At 38.9% G+C, this 27,044-nt stretch overlaps 2 protein-coding genes across 4 annotated transcripts in view; both read left to right on the top strand.

The window, feature by feature from the left end:
• The window catches only part of LOC139762322 (DNA repair protein XRCC3-like), a 214,418-nt gene that overhangs the window by 24,086 nt on the left and 163,288 nt on the right, over positions 1–27,044 (top strand). The gene's annotated exons all lie outside the window — the stretch shown is intronic.
• Uxs (UDP-xylose synthase) overlaps positions 1–27,044 on the top strand; it is a 49,061-nt gene that overhangs the window by 2,952 nt on the left and 19,065 nt on the right. Inside the window, exons 1-5 of one of the 3 annotated variants that reach the window (XM_071686959.1) lie at positions 15,856–16,100; positions 17,984–18,276; positions 19,156–19,344; positions 22,898–22,994; positions 25,255–25,368. In XM_071686959.1, coding sequence (XP_071543060.1) covers positions 16,034–16,100; positions 17,984–18,276; positions 19,156–19,344; positions 22,898–22,994; positions 25,255–25,368 — 760 coding nt within the window. In that variant the 5' untranslated portion in view covers positions 15,856–16,033. Of the gene's footprint in view, positions 1–15,855; positions 16,101–17,983; positions 18,277–19,155; positions 19,345–22,897; positions 22,995–25,254; positions 25,369–27,044 lie in introns of those variants that run through there. The other 2 variants (XM_071686958.1, XM_071686960.1) reach the window with 2 other exon arrangements.

Raw genomic sequence — 27,044 nt, 5'->3', positions numbered from 1 at the left:
GTGTGAAAATTACAGGGGCGACATGTCACGGGTTGGTTAAGTTATCGTCAGTGGAGGAGGTTGTACACGAGGGATCGTGGGTGAGAGAGATAGTGAAACGCAGAAAAAAAGGTATGTGAAAACAATGATGGTCCAAGAGGCCAGGAGCCCAGTTTAAAGCATATATATATATATATATATATATATATATATATATATATATATATATATATATATATATATATATATATATATATATATATATATATATATATATTTATCCCTGGGGATAGGGGAGAAAGAATACTTCCCACGTATTCCCTGCGTGTCGTAGAAGGCGACTAAAAGGGGAGGGAGCGGGGGGCTGGAAATCCTCCCCTCTCTTTTTTTTTTTAATTTTCCAAAAGAAGGAACAGAGAATTGGGCCAGGTGAGGGTATTCCCTCAAGGCCCAGTCCTCTGTTCTTAACGCTACCTCGCTAATGCGGGAAATGGCGAATAGTTTGAAAGAAAGAAAGAATATATATATATATATATATATATATATATATATATATATATATATATATATATATATATGTGTGTGTGTGTGTGTGTGTGTCCACCAGCAGACCAAATAACCTTATTATCTAGAACATCGTAAATGCCAACTATATAGGTTCTGTGTTCGGGGTGAAATATGAACGACTACATGGTGTCATTAACATATATAGTACAGTTACCTCTATGCAGATCACAATGGAATGTCTACGTTGGCCAGCTATTCAATATCATATATACGTAATAGACATGTGGGTACCGTTACATACGACCACTTCTTGCCTCTGCCTCGCCAGTCTTGGCAACAATTGTACTTGAGCTTGATTGTTTACCCCAGGCAAGAAGTAATAATTTGCTTGTTTTGAGAGACATTTAATTAATCGAGTGTTATCAAAATATTGCTATTCAGCATATCTACCTTATACAAACTCGAATAGACTAATGCAAGGTATTTTAACTCATTTTAACGTTTGTGGTATGTAGTGTGTATCATTTGTATTTGGAAATCGAACCAAAATACATATTTACAGTGAAACCCTCTAGTCTCGATATTTTCCCTCTCAGACCACCTAAATGATTCGACCAATCGAGTATGGCGACCACCCATACGTTATGAATACCGAACGTTATTTTGGTGTCAAGGTCACTCATGGTACCGTGTGTAACCACGAGAGGGGAGGAGTGGCATGATGGCTATAGTCGGCGCTGGAAAGGTTAGGATCTAAACTTTTTTTTTTTTTTTTTTACGAATGATAGTTGATGCTGTTTGATAGGAAGCTCATTATTCTGTACATGCATCCTCAGTCCTGTCGCGGTCAAGTGTGTGTCGTCCATAAAGACAGAAAGGTGAGCTATCCGTCCAAGATACGAAAATAAAGTGTAAAACTCTGCTCACAGGAGTTCATTCAACCTGCCGCAGCATATGAAAGTTCAACTCGTTGTAGGGAGGTGGTGTGGCCGCTCTCGTGGTGGAGGAGGGGGGTAACTGTTATACACTGCTGTTCCACATTCAGACCCTTCCTCCGTCCTAGCCATAATTATAGGCAAACTCTCGTTGTGGATACGCGTCGGTAATTCTGTTTTCGTCAGATTGATCGTATGTGAAAGACTGTAGGTGAGAGGGATCGTAGATGAGAGAGATGGTGTGTATGAAAGATGTGGCTAGTTAGAACCTAACTTAGAGATTGTCGTGAGAGATAGCGTGTGGATTAGGATCTCAACGAAGCGGATAATGATACGAGGAAAAATAGGGTTACAAATATCGGATCAGCTTAGGGTCAAGGACCTTCTACAGGAAAACATGGCCATTTATATCTCACGTCGAAACGGACAGTCTGCCGGTAAACAACTCTGTAAAGCCTTTGGACAACTATTTGTACACAATTGCGAAGAAAATTTCGAGGAATCATTATGGATATTCGCTACATTTGTTGTTATAATATAACGATCTCGTTTAATAGAGTCATACATGCAGTAATTATCAATTGATATTTTATACTCTGTATTTGCCGAATGCGTACGGAGCAGAGAAACAAGCGACAAGAATAATATATTTTGACGGCAGACAATACATCAGCTGCGGGGGTAAATGGTGGCGGGGGTTGAGTGTGGCGTGTCGGCTCGTTGGGGATGCGTGCCACGTGGGGTATTGGGGGTGCGTGCCACGTGGGGTGTTAGGGGTGCGTGCCACGTGTTGTACTGGGCCCTTGGCGTTGCGTGCCACGTGGTGTATAACAGTAAAGTTCCGGGTGGGACAGTGAGGGAATACAGGTGCGGGGAGGCTGGGTGGAGGGGGTGGGGGATGGAGGTATTAGAGTACTGTGATGATGCTGGAGTTGTAGGGGTTGGGGGGCGTAGGTTGGGTGATTCACCGGGTTGAAAAACCACCTGTGTCACAACACTTGTGTTCTGTTGTGCAAAGTATGTTCAGTAAAATTTACATTATATATATATATATATATATATATATATATATATATATATATATATATATATTACTTTGTCGCCGTTTCCCGCGTTAGCGAGGTAGCTCAAGGAAACAGACGAAAGAATGAAAGAATGGCCCAACCCACCCACATACACATGTATATACATACACGTCCACACACGCAAATATACATACCTATACATCTCAACGTATACATATATATACACACACAGACATACATATATACACATGTACATAATTCATACTGTCTGCCTCTATTCATCCCCATCGCCACTCCGTCACAAATGAAATAAACCGTCCCCCTCATGTGTGCGAGGTAGCGCTAGGAAAAGACAACAAAGGCCCCATTCGTTCACAATCAGTCTCTAGCTGTCATGTAATAATACACCGAAACCACAGCTCCTTTTCCACATCCAGGCCCTACAGAACTTTATATGGTTTACCCCAGACGCTTCACATGCCCTGGTTCAATCCATTGACAGCACGTCGACCCCGGTATACAATATCGTTCCAATCCACTCTATTCCTTGCACGCCTTTCACCCTCCTGCATGTTCAGGCCGCGATCACTCAAAATCTTTTTCACTCCATCTTTCCACCTCCAATTTGGTGTCCCACTTCTCCGCGTTCCCTCCACCTCTGACACACATATCCTCTTTGTCAATCTTTCCTCACTCATTCTCTCCATGTGACCAAACCATTTCAAAACACCCTCTTCTGCTCTCTCAACCACACTTTTTTATTACCACACATTTCATTACTTACTCGATCAAACCACCTCACACCACATATTGTCCTCAAACATCTCATTTCCAACTCATCCATCCTCCTTCGCACAACCCTATCTATAGCCCACTCCTCGCAACCATGTAACATTGTTGGAACCACTATTCCTTCAAATATACCCATTTTTGCTTTCCGAGATAATGCTCTCGCCTTCCACACATTTTTCAACGCTCCTAGAACTTTCGCCCCCTCCCCCACCATGTGACTCACCCGCTTCCATGGTTCCATCCGCTGCCAAATCCACTCCCAGATATCTGAAACACTTCACTTTCTCCTGTTTTTCTCCATTCAAACTCACCTCAGAATTAACTTTGTTGAGTATTACTGTTAAATCATATGGGAGGGTATTGATTGAGAGGGTGAAGGCATGTACAGAGCATCAGATTGGGGAAGAGCAGTGTGGTTTCAGAATTGGTAGAGGATTTATGGATCAGGAGTTTGCCTTGAAAAATAAATGTGAGAAATACTTGGAGAAACAGATGGATATGTATGTAGCATTTATGGATCTGGAGAAGGCATGTGATAGGGTTGACAGAGATGCTTTGTGGAAGGTATTAAGACTATATAGTGTTTTTGGTAAATTGCTAGAAACAGTGAAAAGCTATCTATCAAGGATGTGAGGCATGTGTACTAGTAGGAAGAGAGGAAAGTGATTGGTTCCCAGTAAATGTCGGTCTGCGGCAGGGGTGCATGATGTCTTCATGGTTGTTAAATTTGTTTATGGGTGGGGTTGTTAGGGAGGTGAATGCAAGTGTTTTGGAGAGAGGGCAAGTATGCAGTCTGTGCTGGATGAGAGGGTTTGGGAAGTGTCAATTTTTGTTCGCTGATGATACAGCGCTGGTGGCTGATTCGTGTGAGAAACTGCAGAATCTGGTGACAGTTTGGTAAAGTGGAGAAAAACTGGAGGAAGTAAATTGTTTTAGATATCTGGGAGTGGATTTGGCAGCGGATGGAACCATGGAAGCGGAAGTGAATTATAGGGTGAGGGAGGGGGCGAAAGTTCTGGGAGGGTTGAAGAATGTGAGGAAGTCGAGAACATTATCTCGGAAACTACGTCACAAAACCTGGTTTTGAAATATAGAACTCATATATATATATATATATATATATATATATATATATATATATATATATATATATATATATATATGTATATATAGGAAAGAAACTCAGAAAACCCAGGGTACTTAAAACATAAAAAGTAAGGGAAAACACTATATAAGCGATACAGTTTAACAATGCAATGGCGGGCAGTGTTTGCTACGAACTAAACACAAAATATGGATACAGAACTTTAGAAAAACTTACAGTAAAGGAAACACAGACGAACAACCTTAAACGGGTTAGGAATATAGACAGTCCATTACTAAATACACTAAGTTGGACAAAGCGAGACCGTTATTGTCCGAGTGTGGCGCTGAGGTCAGGTTGGACTCGTTTGATTTTCTCTCTGACTTGCGTTACCCATGACTGGACGGGCAGTGAAACATTCCCCCTGTCCTGAAATGGTGGACTGGTAGCTTGTGGCGGGTCAGTGACGTGCCCCCCCCCCCCCCCCCCCCCCCCCCCCCCCCCCCCCCCCCCGTTCTAAAACGGCGTTAGGTCTACGTCTCATTGACGGACCGTCAGAGAGCTGTATGACGCTGGTCATGTTTGTCTGGGTGTTTATAACAGGTGCTTTCTCTCAAATGTGAATGGCTTCTAATATATGTTGTCTCCTCGGATCGCTGCAACTAGTAATGATTTTGGTGTTATTCACGATAATCTCCCTCGTTAGTCTCGTTCCATGCTCTTATTCATGATGTTGTTCGATGCCAGTGGAGCGAGAGGCGGAGGCTCAGGGTGCAGGTCGTATGTCCGATGTAATTTATGTGGTGGTGCTGACAGTCCTCGATATTGCATCGGTACTCATATACCACATCGGTACGATTCAGACTTTCAGAGCGACCTACCATATAGTTGTTCATTACGAGCGAATATGCTTTCGGATTATTGTAGTACATCATTGGGCTGATATCCTTGTCTTCATCAATCGCCTTGTACGTTGAGGTTATTTGAAACGATATGTTGCTCTAGCATGTTGGTCACAATGGGATCAAATTCAGTATTTGGATATCCATTGTTAATGAACATTTGCCCGACACGTTGGAGTTCTTGGTGTAGGAGTTGCTAGGCTGAGCACACCTTTATCATTCTTCTCACGTAAGCACGAATTACACACGTAATCCTGAGTGCATTCACTTACTTCGTGCATGAATTACACACGTAATCCTGAGTGCATTCACTTACTTCGTGCATGAATTACACACGTAATCCTGAGTGCATTCACTTACTCCGTTCATGAATGACACTCGTAATCCTGAGTGCGTTCACTTACTTCGTTCATGCATTTACTTTGGTTGATGGGCCTTCTGTAGAGATGTTTTATCTATTGCACATAGAAGTGAATATAACATCATAATTAGAGTTATTGATTTTTTTTATGTTTTTTTCATTTTCTCAATATCATTCTGCCATTAGGTGGGTGCTCAAACATCAGTTGTGCAAAATTATCCGTTTTCTGTAGGCTGTTCTTCTGCGTTTCCTCTACTGTAAGTTTTTCTATAGTTCTGCATCCATGTTTTGTATTTAGGTCGTAGCTCATACTACCCGTCATGACAATGTTAATTTGTATCTCTTATAGTGTTTTCCCTTACTATCTATGTTCCATGTACCCTGGGTTTTCCAAGTTTTTTTTTCTCATATACAGTTATTAACCGTAACTCATTTACCACGAGAAATATCATTGAATTTTATATTATTAGATACTCAAAGGATATTAACATTAGTATTAGTGAAGGTCTATACAAATCGGATAGTTTTATTGTAGGCAAAATTTGTAAACAGTTTCCTTTCTTGTCCAGATGCTAATAATTTTTTGACAGGCATGATGCCAGACCAGAACATACCTACCCGGACGCCACCATCCGAAAACGCTTGTTTACCAATGGTGTCTTAGCTACGTCTCTTCCTTGAATACCATCTGACTATATCTCCCCTGATGATGTGATCATTACACGAAAGTGCGCTTGGGAACGTGTCATGTTTTTTTCTTTCTTTTTTGAATGTACTATATGACGCGCACCAGTGAAACGTCTGGAAACGTCTGTGGGGTCTAGATGTGGATAGGGAGCTGTAGTTTCGGTGCATTATACATGACAGCTAGAGACTGAGCCTAAGAGGGAAAAATTCCTCGCTTGGTCCCCTTCTCTGTTTCCTATTTTCGAAAAAGTAGAACAGGAGGGGAGGTTGTCCAGCCACCCGCCCTCACCCATTTTAGTCGCATTTTACGACACGCAAGGAACACGCGGGCAGTATTCTTTCTCCCCTATCCCCGGGGATTATATATATATATATATATATATATATATATATATATATATATATATATATATATATATATATTATTTTACTTTGTCGCTGTCTCTCGCATTAGCGAGGTAGCGCAAAGAAGTTGACGAAAGAATGGCCCAACCCACCCAGTACACATGTATATACATAAACGCCTGCACACGTACATATACATACCTATACATTTCTACGTATACATACATATACACACAGACATATATACACATGTACATACTCATACATGCTGCCTCCATTCATTCCGCCGCCATATATATATATATATATATATATATATATATATATATATATATATATATATATATATATATACATATATATATATATATATATATGTATATATATATATATATATATATATATATATATATATATATATAGAGAGAGAGAGAGAGAGAGAGAGAGAGAGAGAGAGAGAGAGTTAATATATAGTGTTCCTGGTGTCTTGGTTGCCAACCCTCCCGCAGTGTGCGGCAGCGGCCTGCATTTCTAGGTTTTGCCCCCCAAATTGTACGTGTGTCTCTTGCAATGATTTAAAAGATTATCTTGATGTAAAACTGTGTAGATAATGTGTGCATGAACTGTTACACGGACTCCACTTGTTTGTAACAGAACGTTTCACAGAGGAGAGCCTTCTGCCAAAACAATCTCTTGATAATAGCCTTTCTTGTACTTGAATATAGAGGAACAAGCATCCTTTACTAGGGAAATAGAGGAAAGAAAGTATGAATGAATCATACAAGAAATGAGAAACAAATGCATTTGAATCATAGCTTTTTTTTTGTTAATGATATGAATGAGTTAAATGCCGGAGTTCAATTTTGTGTTCTGGTTTCGGTCCACTTAATGGTATTGGATGTCTCGCATTTCTATAAATATGAACGTTGGCAACTCTACAGCACCCGGCCGATCCTGGCACACAAGTTATATTTTTGTTCTTAAATGGCAGGTTCGGCCGCTACACCGACAACACCTGGATACCGTTACTTCAGTGAAGTTTCATGTACTTAGTAGTTTTATACGCTCGACGATAATCACACACACACACACACACACACACACATATATATATATATATATATATATATATATATATATATATATATATATATATATATATGTTATCCTTGGGGATAGGGGTGAAAGAATACTTCCCACGCATTCCTCACGTGTCGTAGAAGGCGACTAAAGGGGACGGGAGCGGAGGGCTGGAAACCCTCTCGTATTTTAACTTTCTAAAAGGGGAAACAGAAGGAGTCATGCGGGGAGTGCTCATCCTCCTCGAAGGCTCAGATTGGGGTGTCTAAAAGTATGTGGATATAACCAAGATGAGAAAAAAGGAGAGATAGGTAGTATGTTTGAGGAAAGGAACCTGGATCTTTTGGATCTGAGTTAAACGAAGCTCAAGTGTAAAGGGAAGGAGTGGTTTGGGAATATCTTGGGATAAAGTCAGGGGTTAGTGAGAGGACAAGAGCAATGGAAGGAGTAGCACTCAGTACTCCTGAAACAGGAGTTGTGGGAGTATGTGATAGAGTAAGAAAGTAAACTCTAGATTGATATGGGTAAAACTGAAAGTGGATGGACAGAGACTGGTGATTATTGGTGCATATGCACCTGGGCATGAGAAGAAAGATCATGAGAGGCAAGTGTTTTGGGAGCAGCTGAGTGTGTTAGTAGTTTTGATGCACGAGACCGGGTTATAGTGATGGATTATCTGAATGCAAAGGTGAGTAATGTGGCAGTTGAGGGAATAATTGGTGTACATGGGGTGGTCAGTGTTGTAAATGGAAATGGTGAAGAAATTGTAGATTTATGCGCTGAAAAAGGCCTGTTGATTGGGAATACCTGGTTTAAAAATAGAGATATACATAAGTATACGTATGTAAGTAGGAGGGATGGCCAGAGAGCGTTATTGGATTACGTGTTAATTGATAGGCGCGCGAAAGAGAGACTTTTGGATGTTAATGTGCTGAGAGGTGCAACTGGAGGGATGTCTTATCATTATCTTGTGGAGGCGAAGGTGAAGATTTGTAGAGGTTTTCAGAAAAGAAGAGAGAATGTTGGGGTGAAGAGAGTGGTGAGAGTAAGTGAGCTTGGGAAGGAGACTTGTGTGAGGAAGTACCAGGAGAGACTGAGTACAGAATGGAAAAAGGTGAGAACAAAGGACGTAAGGGGAGTGAGGGAGGAATGGGATGTATTTAGGGAAGCAGTGATGGCTTGCGCAAGGGATGCTTGTGGCATGAGAACGTGGGAGGTGGTCAGATCAGAAAGGGTAGTGAGTGGTGGGATGAAGAAGTAAGATTATTAGTGAAAGAGAAGAGAGAGGCATTTGGACGATTTTTGCAGGGAAATGATGCAAATGAGTGGATGTATAAAAGAAAGAGGCAGGAGGTCAAGAGAAAGGTGCAAGATGTGAAAAAAAAAGGGGCAAATGAGAGTTAGGGTGAGAGAGTATCATTAAATTTTAGGGAGAATAAAAAGATGTTTTGGAAAGAGGTAAATAAAGTGCTTAAGACAAGGGAACAAATGGGAACTTAAGTGAAGGGGGCTAATGGGGAGGTAATAACAAGTAGTGGTGATGTGAGTAGATGGAGTGAGTATTTTGAAAGTTTGTTGAATGTGTTTGATGATAGAGTGGCAGATATAGGGTATTTTGGTCGAGGTGTTGTGCAAAGTGAGAGGGTTAGGGAAAATGATTTGGTAAACAGAGAAGAGGTAGTAAAAGCTTTGCGGAAGATGAAAGCCGACAAGGCAGCGGGTTTGGATGGTATTGCAGTGGAATTTATCAAAAAAAGGGGGTGACTGTATTGTTGACTGGTTGGTGAGGTTATTTAATGTATGTATGACTCATGGTGAGGTGCCTGAGGATTGGCGGAATGCTTGCATAGTGCCATTGTACAAAGGCAAAGAGGATAAAAGTGAGTGCTCAAATTACAGAGTTATAAGTTTGTTGAGTATTCCTGGTAAATCATATGGGAGAGTATCGATTGAGAGGGTGAAGGCATGTACAGAGCATCAGATTGGGGAAGACCAGTGTGGTTTCAGAAGTGGTAGAGGATGTGTGGATCAAGTGTTTGCTTTGAAGAATCTATGTGAGAAATACTTCGAAGAGCAAATGGATTTATATGTAGCCTTTATGGATCTGGAGAAGGCATATAATAGAGTTGATAGAGATGCTTTGTGGAAGGTATTAAGAATATATGGCGTGGGAGGCAAATTGTTAGAAACAGTGAAAAGTTTTTATCAGGGATGTAAGACATGAGTACGTGTAGGAAGAGAGGAAAGTGATTGGTTTTTCAGTGAATGTTGGTTTGCGGCAGGGGTGTGTGATGTCTCCATGGTTGTTTAATTTGTTTATGGATGGGGTTGCTAGGGAGGTGAATGCAAGAGTCTTGGAAAGAGGGGCAAGTATGCAGTCTGTTGTGGATGAGAGAGCTTGGGAAGTGAGTCAGTTGTTGTTCGCTGATAATACAGCGCTGGTGGCTGATTCGTGTGAAAAACTGCAGAAGCTGGTGACAGTTTGGTAAAGTGAGTGAAAGAAGAGAGCTGAGAGTAAGTGTGAATAAGAGCAAGGTTATTAGGTACAGTAGGGTTGAGGGACAAGTCAATTGGGAGGTAAGTTTGAATGGAGAAAAACTGGAGGAAGTGAAGTGCTTTAGATATCTGGGAGTGGATTTGGCAGCGGATGGAACCATGGAGGCGGAAGTGAATCATAGGGTGGGGGAGGGGTCGAAAGTTCTGGGAGCGTTGAAGAATGTGTGGAAATCGAGAACATTATCTCGGCAAGCAAAAGTGGGTATGTTTGAAGGAATAGTGGTGCCAACAATGTTATATGGTTGCGAGGCGTTGGCTATGAATAGAGTTGTGCGCAGGAGGGTGGATGTGCTGGAAATGAGATGTTTGAGGACAATATGTGGTGTGAGGTGGTTTGATTGAGTAAGTGATGAAAGAGTAAGAGAGATGTTTGGTAATAAAAAGAGTGTGGTTGAGAGAGCAGAAGAGGGTGTTTTGAAATGGTTTGGTCACATGGAGAGAATGATTGAGGAAAGATTGACCAAGAGGATATATGTGTCAGAGGTGAAGGGAACGAGAAGTGGGAGACCAAATTGGAGGTGGAAAGATGGAGTGAAAAAGATTCTGAGTGATCGGGGCCTGAACATGCAGGAGGGTGAAAGGCGTGCAAGGAATAGAGTGAATTGGAACGATGTGGTATACCGGGGTCGACGTGCTGTCAATGGATTGAACCAGGGCATGTGAAGCATCTGGGGTAAACCATGGAAAGTTCTGTGGGGCCTTGATGTGGAAAAGGAGCTGTGGTTTCGGTGCATTATACATGACAGCTAGATACTGTGTGAACGCATGTGACCTTTGTTGTCTTTTCCTAGCGTTACCTCGTGCACATGCCGGGGAAGGGGTTGTTATTTCATGTGTGGTGGGGTGGCGATGGGAATCAATAAAAGCATACAGTATGAATTATGTACATGTTTATATATGCATATGTATGTATGTATATGTATACGTTGAGATGTTTAGGTATGTATATTTGCGTATGTGGACGTGTATATATATATATGTGTATGTGGGTGGATTGGGCTATTCCTTCGTCTGTTTCCTTGCGCTACCTCTCGCTAACGCGGGAGACAGCGACAAAGTAAAATATATATATATATATATATATATATATATATATATATATATATATATATATATATATATATATATATATATATTTTTAGAAGGAACAGAGAAGCGGGCCAGGTGCGGATATCCCCTCTAAGGCCCAGTCCTCTGTTCTTGACGCTACCTCACTAACGCGGGAAATGGTGAATAGTATGAAAGAAAAGAAAGAATCCCTGGGGATAGGGGAGAAAGAATACGTCCCACGTATTCCCTGCGTGTCGTAGAAGGCGACTAAAAGGGAAGGGAGCGGGGGGCTAGAAATCCTCCCCTCTCGTTTTTTTTTTTTTTTTTTTCAAAAGAAGGAATAGAGAAGGGGGCCAGGTGAGGATATTCCCTCAAAGGTCCGGTCGTCTGTTTTTAACGCTACCTCGCTAACGCGGGAAATGGCGAACAGTATGAAAAAAGAAATATATATATATATATATATATATATATATATATATATATATATATATATATATATATATATATATATATATATATAAATATATATGACAGCTAGAGACTGAGTGTGAACGAATGTGGCCTTTGTTGTCTTTTCCTAGCGCTACCTCACGCACATGCGGGGGGAGGGGGTTGTTATTTCATGTGTGGCGAGGTAGCGACGAGAATGAATAAAGGCAGACAGTATGAATCATGTACATGTGTATATATGTATATGTCTGTGTGTGTATATATATGTATACGTTGAGATGTATAGGTATGTATATGTGCGTGTGCTTGTGAGTGGGTAGGGCCATTCTTTCGTGTTTCTTTGCGCTGCATCGCTAACGCGGGAAACAGCGACGAAGTATAAAGAATGAATGATGTATGTATATATATATATATATATATATATATATATATATCATACAAACCTCCTACAGCCAGGATCGAACCCGGGACCCCCGTGCAAGAGGCGGGAATAGTAACCGCTAGGCTGTGGGCACAGGGGTCCCGGATCGATCCTGGCTGTTGGAGGTTTGTATGTTGTATGAAGGTGCGCGTTTCTAGGCACTATGTTCGTATATATATATATATATATATATATATATATATATATATATATATATATATATATATATATATATATATATATATTTATCCCTGGGGATAGGGGATTAAGAATACTTCCCACGTATTCCCTGCGTGTCGTAGAAGGCGACTAAAAGGGGAGGGAGCAGGGGGCTGGAAATCCTCCCCTCTCGTTTTTTTTTTTTTTTTAATTTTCCAAAAGAAGGAACAGAGGGGGCCAGGGGAGGATATTCCAAAAAAGGCCCAGTCCTCTGTTCTTAACGCTACCTCGCTAACGCGGGAAATGGCAAATAGTTTAAAAGAAAGAAATATATATATATATATATATGTATATATATATATATATATATATATATATATATATATATATATATATATATATATATCCCTAGGAACAGGAGAGAAATAGTGCTGTCCACTAGGTCACTCATGAGTTTCCCAGAGACGCTACGTGTTTTTATGATGACACATTCATCCTGGAAGTGACACGTCACGCAATGATCTGGCCACATGGCAGATTTTGACGGTTATAACAGACTCTGACCGTTGCATTCTAAGAGAACATGCAACACGGGTTAGCAGGACAGATAAAGATGAATGTTGGTCGGTTGGTTGGCTTTTAGTCATTAGGCTCAATGACCGTCTGGGTATTGAAGGTCGACAACATCATTTTGCATCCACCAATTGAAATATTCTGAAACTTCTTCAGGTGTGGAAGATTAAGACCGTATACGCTTGCACTTTATGTATAGTTTCTTGTAAGTATCAAAACTCAATGTTCCTCATATGTGAGAATTGCTGCTTCTAGCTACTTGGTGTTGCCATTACCCCTGGCATACAGACATAAGCCACAACAATATTTATAACCTTAGCCACATACTATAGGTACGCTTCTCAAATCTGTTCATCGCACTTTATAGATGTACAAGTGCTTCATCAAGAGAGTCTCGAAAAGAGAAACTAAGTTATCTAAATCAAGTGGGGTGACACGCAGTGAAAGTCAGGCTACAGATTTGCCCACCATGGAGAATAAAGTTGGGGGTGACTTGATCACTGCATAGCCGCTTTTAAATCCGTTCGACTGAAAGTTCTGAAAGAGCTGAAGGTGTAGATGTTGTCAGCATACAAATGTCTGATTTGCTACTTGATGGTATAGACTGTTCAAGATATGAAGCCCCACGAGGGCAGAACTGTCTCCATGTACCGAACAAATAGGTAATGACACAGTCATGAGTCTACAGACAAAGAAGCCACATTTCACAAACAAAATCGTCTACGGATTTGTAATCCACTTCTTTCACAAAAACTCTTATAGATTTACAAGCGACGTTTATGCAAGAAGTCTTATGTGTATACAACTCAATTATCACAAACAAAAGAATACACGGACTTACTACGCCTTATATCACAAAGAAAAGAATTCTACAACGAACCAACCCACATTTCATACAAGAAAGCACAAGTCTGCGGAACTGCAAACTCGTATTTCACTAGAGGTGTCAGCAATTAGCGTTATACTTGCCTTCATCCAAATTCGTATTTGGTGAACCTTCACCCGAGAGTTTTTATGGGAAAAAAAGTCACGATTTAGCTAATAAGAAACGAAGTTCTGAAAGTACCAAGAGTAACCTCACAAAGGAAGACCGTGAGAGACATTAACATATTAATTTTTCTAGTTTCGTTTGTGTCTCGAAACTTTCCGAATCACTGTTGTTACATGAAAGGCTATTCCATGAATGAAAGACAATCCCAACTCTCTCACGAGCGCTGTCTCCCATTACGCAAATCTTGTGATATCGAGGTTAACCAGACCTCTATCACCATGTCTAGCATTCAATATTCTTTTAGCCTATAGAGATTCGTGATTGGCCAGCTTTAATGGCCAGATGATTTCCAAAGGATATATATATATATATATATATATATATATATATATATATATATATATATATATATATATATATATATATTATAGTATTCATACTAACCAAGTGCATCATTCCCAGCGAAAGGTTATCTAGGTCATTTGCAATGGCGAAATGAATTAGACACTACCTTCACAGTAATTTCAACCTCAGGCATGACACTGCCATATGAAAGGAAAGATGATAATTCCCACAAGCAGGAGCAGCGGAACACACGTCTTTAAAAAAAAAAAAAATTTGTATATTCTTTACAAAGAACAAATTAAGAGCCGACTGAACTGATTGATAGAGCATTTCAGACTGTAAAGAACAATATATTTGCGACTGCAGTTAAGAATCGCTGTAAGTAAACTTTTAAGAGTCGCGTACTTCACTCCATTGCCATGTCGTGTGCCACTGCACTTCTAAAATCCTATATAACAATATAAGATACCTTATGCTGGAATATATATGATTATATCATGAAGCAACAAAGAATCTTGTCTAGCGTTCTTCAACATGTTAAGGCATTAACAACATTTTGACTGCGACTGGAGTGATAAAGCTTACACTATGTACCCTTCAGAGCAGACGGCTCCTGCGCTTCTCCGGCCAGTCACCATTGTCGTGAGGGATAAGATACACCTGGAAGCTAGAATTCATGAGATAAAGTATTTCTTACAACTTTATGGTAACTTCGAACTCAGTAGTAGTATTCATTTTTGTTTTTATTCTTGGAATATTCATTTGGCTATGTGTACAAACAGCATTTTAGGAATACCGCTGGTGAAGGGCATGTGGGTCAAGTGAATGTAGGTAAGAACTACATCGAGCGTACTGTGTGTATAATGAATGTATCGACGTAGGGATAGAGGATGACAAAGTAGGCTCCACTGGAAAGAAGGAAAAGCAATAATGTTTTTGATATATCAGAAAGCGAATAAACATAGGGCATAGAAGTACAAATTACCAGGGTTCTTCTGGGTAATGTTTGTGAAAAACACACAGACCTCGGACGTAGAATGCAGGATAAAGCTGAACTGGGAGAGATATAGCGGTCAAAAAGATATAGCGGTCAAAAAGTAGTTTAGGGTTCAATGGATACATGGCATATAATTTACAGTATAGTGGCGGTTACATAAGAAAATTCACATGATTCAGCTAGAAAAATACCTACACAAACTATTCACATTCATGATATGGGGTTGTCCATGAACACGGTTTGTACAATGGATTTGTACCGTATGTTGACATAGATGAGAGACAGGGGCCGATATATCATTTTGGGAACATAAGCAACACGATTTATTCCAGTTTTTAAGTATTTTATAAAAGTACAGATGCTTATATGCACCCATATGCACCCTCTTCAGATTATTCCACTGCTGCTTCTCATATATAAGATTTCACCACATTTACACGTTATGAGAACTGAGTATGAGATACTGTGGCCCTACGTCATGCTGAAATTTGCTGTGGTTCTACCTTCCTGTGCAGGAACTACGAGTTTGTCGAGTAAACTACGTGATCACTGGGAAGGGACAACGAGAATACAAAAGGACACGAAATGACGTAGAGTTCGAAGCTGTTTTAGTTTCCTGAATCACGAGCTCGAGTCAGGTTTGGTTAGTGGTTCACGAGAGGCGGTACTCCCAAGTATGACAACATCCCCGTGAGCAACGGAAGGTTGACGCAAGTCACCCACCTGACCAGTTCTTTGCCAGCAACGGTGGTGGGTGGCTGTGTTCATCTCTGCCGTTCGTGTCACGCACGGGAATGGTGACAATTATTACCATGAGACGCTGGTTGACTTCCATCACTGTAATAGCCCTCATTCTAGCAGGTAGGTCATAGAGGACCTGCTGCGGGAGAGTGGTGGATATAAATCTGTTTTTAGCTTGAGTATTTGTTATTTATACAAGGGCAGGAATTTTGGACATATTTTTCATATGCTTTGGGTAGTAACTGGTACTTTAATTGCGCTAATTTATTCGTTTTATTGCTGTTTCTGTCCGAAAAGTCATTGCAGTCATCAAAGCAATTCCAACATTTTTTCGTGAAGCTCGTAAAAGGCAAGAAGATTTGGTAATGATTAGTGATTCTGGGTAAAGTCAGCTAACCTAAGGTAATCCAGCTTTATTTGATTGAAAGATGTTTCTTTGAATAAAGTCCGGATTGCAACAGCTTTTCTTCAAAGCACGTTAAGTGATGCTCGGAAAGCAATTATTTATGTAGTTTTAGGTTATGTTGAAACTAACGAAGGGAAATATTGACATGAGTTTGCATTGGTAGTGAATTATATGGAAAATGAAATAAGATTGTCGGTGTGTGAATTAAAGCTTTATTCTTACAGTAATAAGTTGATAGTGGGAAGGGCTGTGAAGATCAGGGAAAGTGTCGGATTTGATATGGGATATTAAAATTAGAACCAGTGAAGCCCAGATTTAACTTTCCTTACCTTACATTAAAAGAAAGTGGTTATTTTGCCGATGGATATATTGACACATGAAATGGTAACGTGCTGATGAAGTTTACTTTCCGAGCACCATGTGAACACTGGGTCTGCTGACTAATTATAGGTTGAGGGCTTCATGATTATAGTTCTTATTGAGGTGTGGGCCTGGGATTCGAGAGCCAAAATTGAAGGTTAGGCAAGATCAAGTGGTCTGACTGATTTAACTCATCACTTTAGGATGGAGACAGAAGAAAGCTAAGTACTCTTGCTGGATTTAGTAAATTAAGATTCTTATTTTTGCCCATCAGTAATGGCATATGTATAAATCTTGATATGTACTGAAAATTTCATATGGGAAGAGTTCATCGTACATTACCACTTTAGCCACATCAAAATCAAATTTGGATACGGTGTGATTTTGTGTTTCCGTGCAAGCATAGAGCTTAGGGCATACAGTAAGAAATTTGGAATGTAATTTGGAGCTTTGTATATATTTTTCTTAATAATGAATAGTGTGATAGTGCTGAGGGTTATGTATGTTTGTCTTGGGTTAATTAGAAGTGTATGAATTAGGTATAAAAATTCCTCAGAAATTCTGTAAACCTCACCTAAATGTTCTAGTTAGTGTTAAACAGTCACACTCATGATTGAGCAATACTATTGCTGTTCGTGAATGTTAAATATCAGTTGATAGACCACCAGCTGTTGCTGTTGATGAATGTCAAATATCAGTTGACAGACCAGCTAACTTTTCACAAGCAGCCATTCCATGTGATTCCTACAAGCAGACTGAAATAATGTTGATATATTTCTTTTACTGTATGAATTTTTACTGCACGGGAGGTTAAGTGAGGTATTATGTTCTTTTGATTTTTTATGTGTTCTCCTTATTGTTATAAAAATTAAACCCACTTTTTCCCTGTTAAACATGTTCCTCTTTATTGTTTTATTTGATGTTAAAGGATAAAATTTAGCACTGTTAATGCTATACAATATTATCTGTAGTCTTTAAACACAAAACTGTCATTTCAGAACTAATGGGTAATTTACCAAGGCCCTGAATTCAGTAATAAAGTTGTATAAGAAAAGTATACAATATTAGCATAATACCCTTTAACCTTTAAGTTATGAGATATTGACAGATTTTCATTATGTATCAATGCTGTATTTAGAATTTATGTGGTTTTAGTCATGTTCCAGGGTATTCCTGTCTCCTCATTAACTGTTGAATGTGTTTATGCTTAGTTTTCATATAAGTTTTCTTTCCTCAGTAATTTTCAACTGGTCACTTATTGTGTCCTCAAAGAAACCAAGTGATGTGGAGCAAGATTTTGTTAGTGATAAAGCCCAACATTACTCAGAAAATGGAGATGAAAAGCCCGTACAGGTATCTTCTTCCGTGGCCTTCATGGAACCCATGAACATCGATAAGATTGATAATATGGATGAAGCACTTCTTAAGATTCAAGAGCTGGAAAAACGACTGAAAGATATTGAGTACAGAATCCCAAAGAAATACCCAGAAGTCAAATTTCTAACTTACAAAGATCGGAAGAGGATCCTGGTAAGTATGCTGAAATGATATGAATGTGTAGATGCTCTTTTGAGTTACATGTGTGTGATTAGGATTAAATGAAGTAACGGAACATAAAAAGTGTCATACGTCAGCTTAGCTGGGCCTGCTTTGTTGGAATCTCAAGATTTTAATATAGGGCACTCGTTAAAATAGATATGTTTATGGCAAAAGTATTTGTTTCTGAGTTTATGGAAGTGAAATGAGTGTAGCATATATGGAAGTGAAATGGTTGAATATGGAAGGAGTTGGATTATGAATGAATCCTGAGTGGAGAGGAAATGGTAAGTTGAAAGTTTATAAACTGAAGGGTAACCTTTTCGTCAGTAATTGAGGAATTAGACTATGAATTGACCCTGGATGGAGTAGTCAAAATGAGATCTATATACTGATTATTTTAGGGTAATATTTATCATTGATTGAGGAGTAAAGAAAGAAAGTGAGAAGTATGCAAAAATGTTGAAAAATCAATAAACAGAATGTGAGAAATTAACTAGGATGTTCTTATCAGGTGCATGTACTGTTTTGTTTAAGGAGTTGTATGATGTCTGTCACTCCCAGGGAGAGAAGGTAACTCATTAGGATGATTGAAGTAAACAAGATTTGAATAATTGAGAAGTTTTATAAGTCATTTGAATAGCCACCACTATGTAAGTGCAGTATATCTTTGACTTTTTAAATGTTGGTGTGAAGTTGAAGTATTTAAATCTTAGTGTGCCTTAAATGTTAAAATCCAGGATCCAGCCAGCAGTACATGCATCATGCAGAGTAACCTTTGTGGTTTGAAAGATATAAAATGTTATTCAAAAAGTGGTAAAAGAAATGTTTTATTGTTTTTTGATTAAGTGTGTACTCTTGGTATTTTGACAGGTAACAGGTGGTGCTGGCTTCGTTGGTTCACACTTGGTAGATAGACTGATGATGGAAGGCCATGAAGTCATAGTGGTTGACAACTTTTTCACTGGGAGGAAGAGAAATGTGGAACACTGGATAGGTCATGAGAACTTTGAACTCATTCACCATGACATTGTGAATCCTCTATACATTGAAGTTGATCAGGTAGGAAAAGCTTAATATTTTTACTGGTCATATGTGTGATTGTTGTACTTCTAATTAGTGCTTCAAAGAGTATAGTGTTTGGTGATGGGACAGTTGATATGGCTGTGGATATTACTGAGTTTAGTGATTGGTTTATGTTATTTATGGTTGATGGATGTTGTTGCATATGTTTTACTTCCTAGATTTGTGGTAGACTGAAGTTAGGACTTTGGTGATGGGTGTTGGTCAAGGGATGGAACACATGCATAACCATAAAATAAATCACCTTCATATAAGGTGTGTTGCTTTGATTATTACTTCTCCTGACAAATCTATCTAGTCCTTAATGTAAAGCTTGTACATTAACTTCTTTAATTCAAATTTGATCTATGTATAGCCAACTCTTCAACTGATAAAGCTGTTCATTTCAGTTAATTTCCTCCAGTTCAACTTGGCAAGATTCCACTTCTAATCCTCCATCTCCATCGCCTCCAACTGAATCTATGTCATCCTATTTTCTCTTCATGTAGAGCCTTCTAAGTACTATTCCAGCTCCAGATGGACAAGGCAGATTGCCCAAATGGCATACCTCCAGGAGTTCTAAAGAAATGTACTGCAAAGTTGGCTGCTATCCTTGCTTGCCTATGTTGCTTTTGTTTAAAAACCCAGACTTTTCCTTCCTCTTGGAAGCATGCTTTTGTGCAGCTTGTCTCTAAACAAGGAAACTGCTTTAACCTCTACATCTTTCACCTTATTGCTCTCGCTTCTGTTTTCTCCAAAGTCTTTGAAGCTCTCCATAAGTTTCACTTTCTTAATGATTATGAATCCCATTCCCTTCTTTCTGGTCACCAGCCTGGAAATTAGAATGCTAGCTGTTCTGGTCTGTGACTCACCTCTGGTCTTCCTCTCTCAGGGATTTTGATGTAACTTTTGTCATAGCCTTTGACATCCCAAAAGCATTTGACAGAGTGTGGCATAGGTCTTTGCTGTATAAGATCCCTTCCTTTTATTTTTATGCTTTTATCTGTTCCCTTTTGCATAGTTTCCTTTTGGTGCCATTCCATTGCAGTAATTGTTCATTGAGCAACTTTCCCCTCTTTTCCTGTCAACAGTGATGTTCTTCAGGTCTTTGTAATATTACCTTCTCTTGTCTCAATATGCCAAGGAGTTATATTTCTGGTTTTACTCACCAGGGTGTCAGGAGGGTTAATGACAGCTGCATAGTGAGCTTGCATTTCAGTGAATGTTAAGTTGCATCCCTTGGATCCACACATGTACTGTTAGCATTGTGTCCATAAATACAAGATCTCTCTGTACCACACATAACACTTTATACCACTTAATTCACACAGCTCATTCTTTATAACTAAAGTTTTCCAGCCTTGGGTACTATGTGCTAGCCCTGACTTTTGGCAAAATGGTAGGAGTAACAAATAGAAGTAGTAGGGAGAAATATTAGACTGGAACATTAGGTAGAAGCAGTGGATAGGAACATTAGGAAGGAGCAGTAGTTGCAAATGATTGATTGGAACATTAGGTGGTTACATAAGGTAGAAGTAGTTGGGAAGAAAATTAGGTAGGAGCCTCTGCCAGTAGCCTGTTAAGGATGAGGCACTAAAGGCTAAAATGCAGCACTGAAATGGTCACCCTGTAGAAGGAATTTCTGAAGGGAATACCTATCAGAGATATAGATAAATAGTCTCTGTAATTAATCTTCCCTCTTCCACTTCTAACCCTATTTTCTGTTATGCAGATGGTTCCACTGTGCATACTTCAACTCACTTTCCTTCCCTTCCTTCTAATAATCATTTCCTTTCTGATACTGAACATATATCATCACATTTTAGAGTTCTTCAGTTATGGAGAGACTTTTGCTGTGACCACCCTGTACGGGAAGTTTCTAAAGGGAACATGTATCAGAGATATAGATAGATAGATAGTCACAATAAATGATCTTCCTTCTTTTACTTCTAACACTATTTTCTGATATAAAAAGAGCGTGGTTGAGAGAGCAGAAGAAGGTGTTTTGAAATGGTTTGGGCACATGGAGAGGATGAGTGAGGAAAGGTTGACCAAGAGGATATATGTGTCGGAGGCGGAGGGAACGAGGAGAAGTGGGAGACCAAATTGGAGGTGGAAAGATGGAGTGAAAAAGATTTTGAGTGATCGGGGCCTGAACATGCAGGAGGGTGAAAGGCGGGCAAGGAATAGAGTGAATTGGATCGATGTGGTATACCGGGGTTGATGTGCTGTCAGTGGATTGAATCAGGGCATGTGAAGCGTCTGGGGTAAACCATGGAAAGTTGTGTGGGGCCTGGATGTGGAAAGGGAGCTGTGGTTTCGGGCATTATTGCATGACAGCTAGAGACTGAGTGTGAACGAATGTGGCCTTTGTTGTCTTTTCCTAGCGCTACCTCGCACACATGAGGGGGGAGGGGGATGGTATTCCATGTGTGGCGAGGTGGCGATGGGAATGAATAAAGGCAGACAGTGTGAATTGTGTGGGTATATATGTATGTGTCTGTGTGTGTATATATATGTGTACATTGAGATGTATAGGTATGTGAATTTGCGTGTGTGGACGTTTATGTATATACATGTGTATGGGGGTGGGTTGGGCCATTTCTTTCGTCTGTTTCCTTGTGCTACCTCGCAAACGTGGGAGACAGCGACAAAGCAAAATAATAATAAAAAAATAGATGATTCTACTTTACATACTTCCATTCACTTTCTCTCCCTTCCTTCTAATACTCATCTTCTTTCTGATACTGAACATATATCATCTCTCATTTTGGATGTGTGCAGCAACTCAGAATGGAGAAGGAGTAGCTTAGTGAAATTCAATAGTTAAAATGGATTTTCATCCCTTATATCCATATGAGACTCATTCATATCCTCCTGTTCAATTCAAATTGCGACAATTAAACCATGTAATAGTATAAACATATTGGGTATAACTATAACCTTCAGTCTGTCCTGGAAATCCCATTTAATCACATTGCAAAGGTGGGTGATCATTAGTGCTTATGCACCTGGCCATAAGAAGAATGAGGAAGAGAGGCAAGTGTTTTGGGAAGAGCCGAGTGGGTGACAGCAGTTTTAATGAGAGAGATCAGGTATTAGTGATGAGTGATTTTACTGCAAAAGTGGGTAATATGGCAGTTAAAGGTATATATGGGCAGCATAGGGTATTCAGTGATGTGAATGAAAATGGCTAACAACTTGTAGAGTTGTGTGCCAAAAAAGGACTGCTGATTAGGAACCTGGGTTTAAAAAGAGGGATTTTCATAAGTATACATGAGTGTATATATGTGGGAAATAGCAAACTTGTATATAAAAGATGCCTTTTGTGTGAATACAAAAATTTTTGGTACAAAATGTCACATTTTTTTGAGATATAGTTCATAATGCATGATATTGTTTAAATGAGTCTCAAATCTAAATTTATCAATTACTACCTCATGCTTTTATATATTAGATGACTTAAATTTACTGCATCTTGTTTTTATGTGATATTAAATGATTTACATTCACTACATGTTTTTATGTGATACTGAATGATTTAATTTATCAGATCTACCACTTGGCTAGCCCTGCATCTCCTCCACATTATATGTACAACCCAGTCAAGACCATCAAGACCAATACTGTTGGAACAATTAATATGTTAGGTAATGTGAGATTATTTTATTACAGTAATCATGGAGAAGTAGAATGGAAGTTGCCATTATTGTTTTATGCAGATGATGCTTTATTGTTAGGTAAATCAGAGGAGGAGTCTCAGGATGGAGCTGGTTTGATGATGTGGGTGGCAAGATGATGCTGGAAGTGAAAGCAAATAAAAGTATGTTTTTGAAAGGGATGGGAAATCAGATTGTGGATCATTTTGTTTGGTTAAGAACTGTATGTTGTGTATGAGTGTAGATATTATAATGTTTAGATCCAGGGAAATTGAAGGTGAAAGTAGATTCATGCAAGGAAAAAGACTTTCATGAAGGAGTATATTGTTTCTCTTTGATTATAACTGTGAAACTCAAAGAGTACATAGGTCAGGATAGGGAGAGAATTGGAGCAGTAGAGGTAGGTAATATGCATGAATTATGTAATATAAGGAGGTTAGATTGCCTAAATAATGATGTGTTAAGTTATGTGGTAAGAAGTTGAAAGAAATGGTGGAGTGATGAAAGTCTTGTGCTGGTATGGTTAGATAGTACAGTATGGCAGCCAATATTCTGATCAAGAAGATACATATAAGTAGTGCAGTTGATAATATTACTAGGAGGAGAAATATGCTGTAAAAGAGAATTAACTAGAGATAGGGATATATATGATGAAGATGCTAGGTGAGTGACTAGGGATTTGATGGAAGCATTTTGTGTGTGGAATTGGTGGGAATGGAAATGTTGGCCTCACTTTATGAATCAACTTAGCATTTACAAAAAAAAATAATGAAAATAAAGTAGCACTTTTACAAGAGTGGGAGTTCATGTTTTAGTATAACATGCTGAGTATGGTCAGAGTATTTGTGCAAATGGTGCTTAGAGCCTTATGTCCTTGATATGCCCCATTTAATTGGAAGTGGAGTAATGGTAATAGATAGATGTATAGATATATTTAATGCTACATACATTCATGTCTTTGTGCTGCTATATAATGAAATTTTCTTTGCAAATGTACCTCTAATTTAAGCTGACATTGTAAAGGGATGATACTTTTTACAAAGTCCAATACCAGCTACTGAGAATTGCAGTGAGGGACTCCACTGTGAAGAAAAATGACTACATATTCCTGTAGAGCAGTCTCTCTAGTTATTAACATATGAATGATTATAAGTTCTGTTTATAGGTCCAATAATCAGATAACCAGACTTGATGGATACCAGCCCAGTTATAGTGAGCTAGCACTTCATTGGTTGTCACGTTGCACTAATCTGACCCAGGGAGCTGTCTTTTCTTTAGCCTTCCACACATGGACTGCTGGCACTCTGTCCACAAACATGAAATCTCTCCGTGTCACACATAACACCTGACAACACATAACTTGTACAACTGATTTTTTGTTAATAAAATTTTCCTGCAGTTAGCACTATGTGCTCTCCCAACTTTTGGCAAATGGTTGGAGCAATAGATGGAAGTAGTAAGAAGGAACATTAAGCTGTAGTTTTAAGATTACAAAAAAAAAAAAAAAAAAAAATACACAGTCGTAGTTGTAGTTAGACTTTCCTGCACGTCCCATCTCTAATTGGGAATCTATGAAGAAAAATCTGAGAGCATTAGGTAGAAGGTTGGAATATGAGGTAAAAGTAGTTGATAGGAATATTAGGTAGGAAATATGAAAACACTGTGCTAGAGTTGACCTTTGCCTGTAACCTATTAAGGATTAGGCATTAAAGGCTAAAAAGCAGAAATGGAGTTCGCCAGTTGTGAAGACTCTTTTGCTGTGGCCATACCCTTGGGGGAATTCCTGAAGGGAATAGGTGTCAGAGATATAGATAGATAGTCTGTAGTTATCAGATTTGGACAAACCTTGACCAGTGCTTGGCATACTGGTATTTCTTAGAAGTTTGATAATGGCTTTTTTCTCTATTGAAAGTGAATGATATCATTCAGTATGACATTCAGAAAAGGAAGAATATATATTTGGAGTGATGAATATTGGGAAATGATTAACAGTTCAGAGAAAAAGAATAACTTGCACAGTAAAAGAACTTTAAGAAATTCAGTAGAAATTATTAATAATCAGAGAATTACAAGGCAAATACAGTTTAGTGGCTCTTTGAAAACCCTTCTTATGATTACTGGTGAAATCTTGAAAGTTGAGCTGAAGGTGCAGATTACAAATAGATTAGAAAACTGGATAAGAGCTTGTAGATACATTTAATAGATACAAGAGTATGAAACATTATATCGTGGTGAATATTATTTGTTTTAGGATTGGCTAAGCGTGTGGGAGCTAGAGTATTGATTGCCAGCACATCAGAGGTGTATGGTGATCCAGAAGTGCATCCGCAGACTGAGTCGTACTGGGGCCACGTCAATCCCATTGGTGAGTGTCTATAATGTCTTTATAAGTCTTGTGGTGAATCACATAAAGAAAATCCTGAACCCTTGAATTTCTTTACTCACTGAACCTCTTGTAATATGTTTTCCACTTTAGACCTTCATATAACTTTTATATTTTTTTATCATGACTCAGAGAGTTAGAAGTAGGTATGCTGTAAATTAAACAAAAAATAGATTTGGTTGGAAGCTTGACATAGAAGTAGGAAGCAAAAGAAAAATGTATGTATGAAAAAGAAATGTTTACAAAGGAGATGAGCTGTAAAGCTACTATGTAGCATCTCAGTTCTCATTCATACAAATGAATTGTCAGTGAGAGCAGCTGAAGTTTAAGGTAGGCTCCAGCTTATTCATTGTTTTGTATCATGCAAGTAAGAGTATTGTGCTGATTTTGGTCAAAGACTTGTTGCTTTCCTAACCATAAATGAGAAGTATGTATGTTTTGTTGCATGACATTTATTTGTATGGATAGGTATATAATTTTCACAGCCTAAGAGAGACAGGTTGGTCTGATTGTAAGTGTGAGAGGAATTACCCTGGAGAAAGTAGGGTGATCTAGATACCTAACAGCTAATGGAACTATGAGGGAGGGTGAGGATGCCTCCTTTCTATCTTCATTTCTATCTCTGTGAGTTTGTGTAGTTTTTACTTTTTCATACATATGTACTGGATGAAGATGTGGTGGGTGCATTCAGGATTATGTGTAATGAGAAGTCACTGAGTGCAAAGATAGCTTTGTTTGGTAGTATATATTATATAGTTCCAGTGGTGTTGTTATGGATGCAAGATGTGGGCCCCATATGGAAAATACAGAAGAGTGTGGATGTCATGGAAATGAAATGTTTGAGGAAAGTATTTATTATGAGAAGGGTTGATTAAGAAATGATTGTATGAGAACAGGATATGATAATAAGAAAAGTTTAGTTGAAAGAGCTTATTAGGGTATGATGTAATGGTTTGGACATATGGATACAGTGAGTGAGGAGAGGTTGACTAAGAGGGTATACATATCAGAAGTGAATGGAGGATGGAGAATGGTGAGACCAAGGATGTTGTTGAGTTGAACCAATTCTAGTCAAAGACTTGTCACTGTCTGAACCAAAGAAATGAAAAGTAGGATAAGTTGTATGACAACTATGCATACAGATACGTACATAATTTTTACAACCTGAGAGACACAGGTTTGTCTGGATGTGAATTTGAGTGGAATGAATGTGGAGGAAGTAGGATGTTTTAGATTCCTGGTAGAAGCTATGGCAGCTGGTGGAACCAAGGTGAAGTGAACCACAGGGTGGGTGAGGATGCCTCCTCACTGGCTTTTTCTTTATCTCTGTCAGTTTCTGGAATTTTCATGTGTTTCTCTTACATATTTCCCAAATGAAGATGCAGTGAGTTGACTGAGGAGTGTGCACAAAGAGAGATCACTGTCTGTTAGGGCAAAGATGGCTATGTTTAGTAATACAGGAATTCTAGTGGTGCGCATATGTATGTGAGATATGGACCCTAAATGGAAAACTCAGAAAAGTGTGGATGTTACATAAATAGAATGTTTAAGGACAGTATTTGTTGTGAGGAGAGTTTATTGCATAAGAAAGATATATGATAGTAGGAAAAGTATAGTTGAGAGAGCTGAACACAGTATGATGTAATTGTTTGGACATA

The sequence above is a fragment of the Panulirus ornatus genome, chromosome 43 (genome assembly GCF_036320965.1).
Source record: "Panulirus ornatus isolate Po-2019 chromosome 43, ASM3632096v1, whole genome shotgun sequence".
In the NCBI taxonomy this organism is placed as follows: Eukaryota; Metazoa; Arthropoda; class Malacostraca; order Decapoda; family Palinuridae; genus Panulirus; species Panulirus ornatus.
This window is presented reverse-complemented; position numbering and strand designations above follow the sequence as displayed.